General features: G+C 47.9%; 1 protein-coding gene across 1 annotated transcript; it reads right to left on the minus strand.

Moving 5' to 3' along the window:
- Window positions 1–5,669: 5,669 nt before the first annotated feature.
- LOC144671706 (P2Y purinoceptor 3-like) lies at window positions 5,670–6,722 on the minus strand. The gene has a single exon (XM_078533720.1). The coding sequence runs from the start codon at window positions 6,720–6,722 to the stop codon at window positions 5,670–5,672; it is 1,053 nt and encodes a 350-aa protein (XP_078389846.1).
- Window positions 6,723–7,357: the final 635 nt, after the last annotated feature.

The following is a 7,357-nucleotide window of genomic DNA, read 5'->3' on the forward strand; positions in this document are numbered from 1 at the left end:
CGCTGGATAAAGAAGCTTCTCCTGAATTACCTATCGGATTTATTAGCGACTATTCTATATCTTTGGCCCCTTCGTTTTGGTCTGCCCCACCAGTGGGCCTCCATCAGCTCACCACTCAGTCGTCTCTTTTCTAGCCCCAGTCTGTTCAGTCTTTTCTGATACATATAACATATAATATCAGTAGGAGTGATGGAATATACCCCACTTGCCTGGATGAGTTGCAGCTCCCACAACACTGAAGAAGCTCGACACCGTCCAGGACAAAGCAGGCCCGCTTGATTGGCACCACATCCACAAACATTCACTCCCTCCACCACCAACACACAGCAACAGCAGTGTGTGTACCATCTACAAGATGCACTGCAGGAATTCACCAAGGCTCCTTCAACAGCACCTTCCAAACCCGCGACCACTACCATCTAGAAGGACAAGGGCAGCGGATAGGTGGGAACACCACCACCTGGAAGTTCCCCTCCAAGTCATTCACCATCCTGACTTGGAAATATATCGGCCGTTCTTTCACTGTCGCTGGGTCAAAATCCTGGAACTCCCTCCGTAACAGCACTGTGGGTGTACGTGGTTCAAGAAGGCAGTTCACCACCACCTTCTCAAAGGCAACTAGGGATGGGCAATAAATGCTGGCCCAGCCAGTGAAACCCACATCCCATGAATGAATTAAAAAAATGCCATGGAGAAAAGAAGGCTGAGAGCGGATCTGATAGAGGTATTCAAAATCATGAGGGGTCTGGACAGAGTCGGGTGGGAGAAACTGTTCCCACTCATGAAAGGATCGAGAATCAGAGGGCACAGATTTAAAGTAATTAGTTAAAGAAGAAAAAGTGACATGAGGATAAACGCTGTGTGTGGTTATGGTACGGAATGCAGTACCTGAGACTGTGGTGGGGGCAGGTTCAATTGAACCATTCAAAAGGGAATTAGACTGTTATCTGAAAAGGAAGAATGTGCAGGGTTACGGAGAGAAGGTGGGGAAATGGAACGAGGTGAGTTGTTCAATCGAAGAGCTGATACAGCCACGATGGGCCAAATGGCCTCCTTCTGCACTGTAACAATTCTGTAATAACATCTCAGTTTTGGTAATCAACCTTGGAAATCTTTTTTGCATCTTCTACAATGCCTCTATAACCATTTTTAAAAAAATAATATGGAGGCCAGCACTGTGCACAAGTCCCAAGTGTGGCCTAACCAAGTTTTTGAAGATTACCATAATTCTCTGCTTTTCAATTCCATCCCTCTTTTTTTTAACTCACATTAAGCCAGGAAAGTATAGCATCGATGAAAACGAGTGGAAAATAAATTCTGAAGCTGGTGGTCGGAAACAAATCAACCAATTGGTGTGATAACCTGTTCAGGAGGTTAATAGAAGCAAACATATTGAGGTTATCAAACTACAGCTAAGTGGGATGGAAGGGATAAAGTAGTAAAAAGCATGAGCTGAATGACTCTGTCTCATATCTGACCTTATGTAACAGTGAGCGCAATTTTAAAAAAAAATTCATTCACAGGAAGTGGGCAACACCTTGAGAAAGACTCATGGATGATGCTTGACTGTCAGCCAAACTGCCTATGTGGTCCGCAGTTCTGTTAGGAAGGGAATTTCAGGATTTTGACCCAGCTACGATGAAGGAACAGCTGATATATTAATATTAAATCATTTTACTGCACAATCTTTCGTCTACACTTGGAGATCTACATTTGCAGCTTCCAACCCCTTTCATGGAAGGATTGTCTTGAAAAATTAATAACAGACGCTTTAGTGACTGATGCTTATTTCTCCCTTTTGTTGAGTCTCCATAGCAACATGTTGCCCTTTGACCTTTGGACCCTATCCAACTCAGACACACAGTTCATCAAGAAAGTCCTCGTTCTTTGGCTGATGTTAACTTGTAATGGAATGTCTTTAAGGTCAATGACACTTCAATAATATTGTTTGCTTTGGACCATGTTTACACTGTTCCTCTCAGAAAGAAGGAGGGTGACGTGGGGTGGGAGCATATTAAATATCATAGAACCACACAGCACAGATGGTGGCCATTCAGCCCATTGTGCCTGTGCTGGCTCTTTGAAACAGCTATCCAATTAGTCCCACTCCCCCCCTCTGCTCTCTCCCCACAGCCCTGCATCTTTTTTTCCTTTTCAAGTACTTCATCCTATTGAAAGTATTATTGAATCTGCTTCCACCCCCCTTTCAGATCACAACAACTCGCTGCTTAAAAGTCATTAGGATGTGGAACTCACTACCACAAGGAGCGGTTGAGGTGAATAATATAGATACGTTTAAGGGAAAGTTGGCTAAACACACGAGGGAGAAAGGAATAGAAGGATAAGTTGTTGGTTGGGGGGTATGGTGAGATGTAGAGGGGGTTACAGGAGACTCACATGGGCCAGATGAGCTGAAAAGGGTTGCCAACTGTAATTAAATGTATTCCTGGAGATTTCATCACATTTTGTGCCCCCACCCCTCCCACGCACCAGCCATTGTTCGGCCAACACACCCATCCTTGTGACGCACTGCCTTCCTACGCCAATTGGAAAGCAAAAAAGACCCATTAGTCAATTGGATGATGCTTGATTGTCAGTCAAACAGCCTTTTTTTCTCATTTTAAATGTTTTTATATCTGGTAAAGATAAACATTCAAAGAAAATGACAAAAAAAGGCCCAATCTTTTTAATGTCCCGATGACTTTTCTCCAGGCTTACACACAGCAGTGTCCTGGAGATTGATCTTCAATTCTTGGAGACTCCAGGCCAAGCCTGGAGGGTTGGCAACCCTAGGGCTGAATGGCCTCTTTCTGTGCTATATATTCTATGCAACTTTTGCAATTTTGGCTCCAGTATAGCATGGATTAAATGCAAGACAAAGCACCTCTTCAGTGTCCCATCAATAGCTCCCTTGTTCAGACTTATAAGCCAGTATCAAATGGTTCCCCGCAAGAAGGAAGCAAAGGTTAATGCCAAACTGCTCTCAGGCCCTCCTGGCAGTTGTTTACAAGATGATGGTGCCAGAGGGCTGGTACAATAAGCAATGCCTCCTGCCATACCCTACCACTCACCGCACCCTACCACTCACCGAACCCTACCACTCAGTGCACCCTACCACTCACCGCACCCTACCACTCACCGCACCCTACCACTCACCGAACCCTACCACTCAACGCACCCTACCACTCACCGCACCCTACCACTCACCGAACCCTACCACTCACCGCACCCTACCACTCACCGCACCCTACCACTCACCGCACCCACCAGATAATTTCAGCTGTGGCACAGTGGGCATCACTCTCCCCTCTTCATCAGAAGGTTTGTGGGTTCAAGTCCCACTCCAGAGATGTAAGTGCAAAACCTAAATTGATGCCCCTAATGCAGTACCGGGGGAGTGCTACACTGCCAGAGTTTCCACTTTTAGACTGAGACATTAAATCGTGGTCTCATCTGCCGTCCCAGGTGGACATAAAACATCCCACGGTCACCATTATGAAGGAGAGCAGGCGCTGGGCATCAAGACCCCCTTTTCCGTTGATCCCCTCCCAATCCCACACATAGACTTTTCTGGCCAATGTCTGATATTATTAGCCAAGCAAACCCCCGAGTTCTCAGTAGGCCCTTCTTTGGGTATTTAGTGTATTTAGAGGATTGGATTGCCTCCTTCAGTGCTGCAGTCAAACTACCCATTATGGCACTGAGGCACACAAAGTTGGTAGGTCACAGGTTCATTCTAGCGTTGCCAGCTTTGGTTGGCCGTATTCCTGGAGATTTCATTACCTGACCTTCCACCTCCTACCTGCCCACCCACACAGTTAGCCATTGGCTAACCCAAATTATCCATCACTACAGGGCCCAGACAATTAAAAAAGAAAAATCAGTTTGTCTTCAAACGCCATTTTTCTCCTGGGTTGCTCCCAGCAGTTTCGATGGAGATTAAGCTGCAATTCCTGGAGACTCCAGGCCATTCCCTGGATGGTTGGCAACCCCTCGTTCTAGCCCAGGTCTCCGCTGAGTTAGTTCAGGCAACATAATGTGCCTGGTGCAGAGGATCAGTGTGTTCCCTGATGGTTATCACTGGAGGATTGGAGTTCAGCCGTGATGTCGGGCAGCTTGCTAACACTCACCTCGCCCACAACCAATGGCCAAATGGTGGACAAACACAGCAGGAGGAGAGGGGAAGAAAATAAGATGCCAGTGAACAGCAAAATGACTTGAGACAACCATCAACAGCTCCGATCTCTTTTTATATAACATTAGGGTTATAATGACTACAATGCTTCAAACAGACATTGAGGGGCTGATCACCACATGAGGACCTCAAGGAGGGAACATTTCAAAAATCAAAATGGACTGTGCCTCCAGGGCATCCAATCCAGCTTTAGATTTGTATGGGTGCCAGTGGACCAGCTAATATCATGGAGCTGCTGCCCAGTTTCTATTTCAGTAATGGAAGTGGAGTTGATGGCGGTCAATGTGTCAAATGGGGTGGGGTGGGGGGGGTGGGGGGTGGGTTTGGGGCTGGGGAGTGGTTTGACCTCACCAGCCCAACCTGGCAATAGTCAATAACTGGGTAATAAACGTCCAGAGAAAAACACATTGAACGCAAACTCCAAACACCCAACATTGCATTCTATTCATAAACCTTCCAGGATCAAACAGCCAATACAAAAGTCAATGCTATTAACAGTGTCAGTGTGACTCAGTGGGTAGCACTCTCTTGCCTCTAAGCCTGAAAGCTGTGGGTTCAAGTACCACTTGAACACACAGTCCAGGCTGACACTCCCATTGCAGTACTGAGGGAGTTCTGCACTATCGGAGGTGCTGTCTCTCGGATGAGACATGAAATCAGAGGTCCCCATCTGCCCTCTCGGGCGGATGTAAAAGGTCTCACAGCCACTATCTTGAAGAAAGGCAGGGCCAGTTCTCCCTAGTGTCCTGGTCAATTCATCCTTCAAGCCAACATCACATAAAAAAAAACCATGTGACCTGGCTGTTGCTGCTCGTGGGGATTGCTGCAAATGTCTGCTGCGTTTCCGACATTACATCCGTGGCTACGGCTTCCAAAAGTACTTCATCAGCTGTAAAGTGCTTCAGGATGTGCCGAGGTTGGGTAAGGCGCCATAGAAATGCAGGTTCCTTTTTATAGCCATGATCCCGCAGAGATGCCATTGGATGGACCACAGTGGGGATTGGAATCGGAGGTCACGAGCCATTTCTGCAGCCCTTGACTCATCACGAGCCTTCAGCTCACCCATCCCACCCTCACGCAAGGCTCAGGCTCCCTCATTGGACTCGGTTACAATGATGTCCCACAACCACATCCATCAGTGTTTCGTTAAGAGCTGCAGCAGCTTTAACATCAGAAGGTGGGATGATAGACAATTCTATGAGGTCAATTTTCACACGTATTTTAAAAATATTTGATGCATTTTGACGCAGGCCACGTCAAAATAACAAGTCAACAAAAAAACAGATGCAGGAGACCGCGAGCAGAGCTTAGGCACTCAAGCTCTAGGGCCGAGCGCGATGCCCAAGGTCTCTCTGCACTTAAGCTCCGCCCTCTGAATAGCAGATCTCGCCACCTGGGGCCGAGCGCTGGTCTAGTGCCAGTCCAGTCGCCCTTCCAGATGCCCGCTCCGCCGCACGCCAGCAGCCGCCTCGGCTCAGGAGGGCGGCGTCAAGTGGTTGAACGGTTTGAAAATGTTCCATGACGATTTGGAATCGTCAGCGTTCTTCTTGGGCTTCAGGCAGTTCTGCGGCCACTTGTCCTTGGTAAGAAAGTAGAGCAGGGCGTTGAGCCAGGCGTTGAAGCTGGCCAAGGGCCTGGTGACCTTATAGCAGATGGTCACCACCCGCTTGGTGGTGCAGGCCACGTCGGGGACGGCCTTGTTGATCAAGAAGATGGTCTTGGTCACATGGAACGGGAAGAAGCAGAGGGCAAAGAGGAGGGTGATGGTTACAATCGTCTTGATGGACTTGCGCCTCTTTTCCAAGCCTGGGACAGCAGACTTGAACTCCTGGTTGTTGATGGTCTTGAAGATGGTCTTTATCACGCGGGAGTAGCACCAGGCGATGATGGAGAAGGGCAGGAAGAATCCGACAGAGTGAAGGATGATCCCATAGGGCACGTAGTGCGGGTACTCGGTGTCGAGGGCATCATCCCAGCAGTTGGTGGCATTGTTGAAGGCAGCGGTCTTGGCAAAATGGAAGATGGGGCAGGTGAGGGCCAGGACCACCAGCCACACCAGCACGCAGACCACCCTGGCGGTTTTCTTGGTCTCCATGGTGATGGTCTTCATGGGGTGGCAGATGCCCAGGTACCGATGGAAGCTGATGCAGGTCAGGAAGAAGATGCTGCAGTAAAGGTTAAAGTAGAAGAGGAATCGGACCAGGCGGCAAGTAAAGTCCCCAAAGACCCAGACGTCGTGCATGATGTAGCTGGCAATGAGGAACGGCAGTGACAGGCCATACATGAAGTCAGTCAGGGCGAGGTTGAACATGTAGATCAGGGAACAGTTCCACTCCTTGCGCCGTTTGAGAATGCTGCAGAGGATGATGGAGTTGAGTGCCAAGCTGAGGATGCAGGTGTAGGTGTAGCACACGGGCAGGAAGACATACTTGTATGATTCATCCTTGTTACAGGAGTTTGAGGCGCCAAGAGGTATTTCCTCGCTCGAACCATTGTCAACCATCGGGCTTGTAACATTTTCATTCATCTTCTAGGCTCTTCTGCTTGTGGTAAGCATCGCCCACCAGTTGTGAATTCTCAGACCTAGACGGGGACAAGGAGAGAACAGAGGTGAGAGATTGTTGGGAGCTTGCTGTGTGCAAATTGACTGCCGTGTTTCCTTACTTTGTATCAATTGACTTTGCTTCAAAAGTGCTTAAATCTGGCCTCTTGCAAATGCCCAATTTATATTTCCCCGCCACTGCTATTTAATCTCCAGCCTTACAACTCTCCGAGATCTCTGTGCTCCTCCAATTCTGTCGCCTGACACACCTCCTATTTTAATCGCTGCACCATTGGCGGCCGTGCCTTCAGCTGCCAGGTCCCTAAGCTCTGGAATTCCCTCCCTAAACCTCTCTGCCTCCCCCTCCTCCTTTAAGATGCTCCTTAAAATATCCCTCTTTTACCTGCCTTGCTATCTCCTTATATGGTTCGGTGAAGTGCCTTGGGTGGTTTGACTATGTTAAAGGTGCTATATAAGTGTAAGTTGTTGTTGTAAATTGCCTTGAAACATCCTGGGGTCATGAAAAGTATGGTAGAAACACAAATTCTTTCTTTATTTCAGATGCTGCTCCTCCCCCTATAAGAACACTAGAAATAGGAGCAGGAGTTGACAATTTGGCC

Source organism: Cetorhinus maximus, chromosome 34 (genome assembly GCF_964194155.1).
Source record: "Cetorhinus maximus chromosome 34, sCetMax3.hap1.1, whole genome shotgun sequence".
NCBI lineage: Eukaryota > Metazoa > Chordata > Chondrichthyes > Lamniformes > Cetorhinidae > Cetorhinus > Cetorhinus maximus.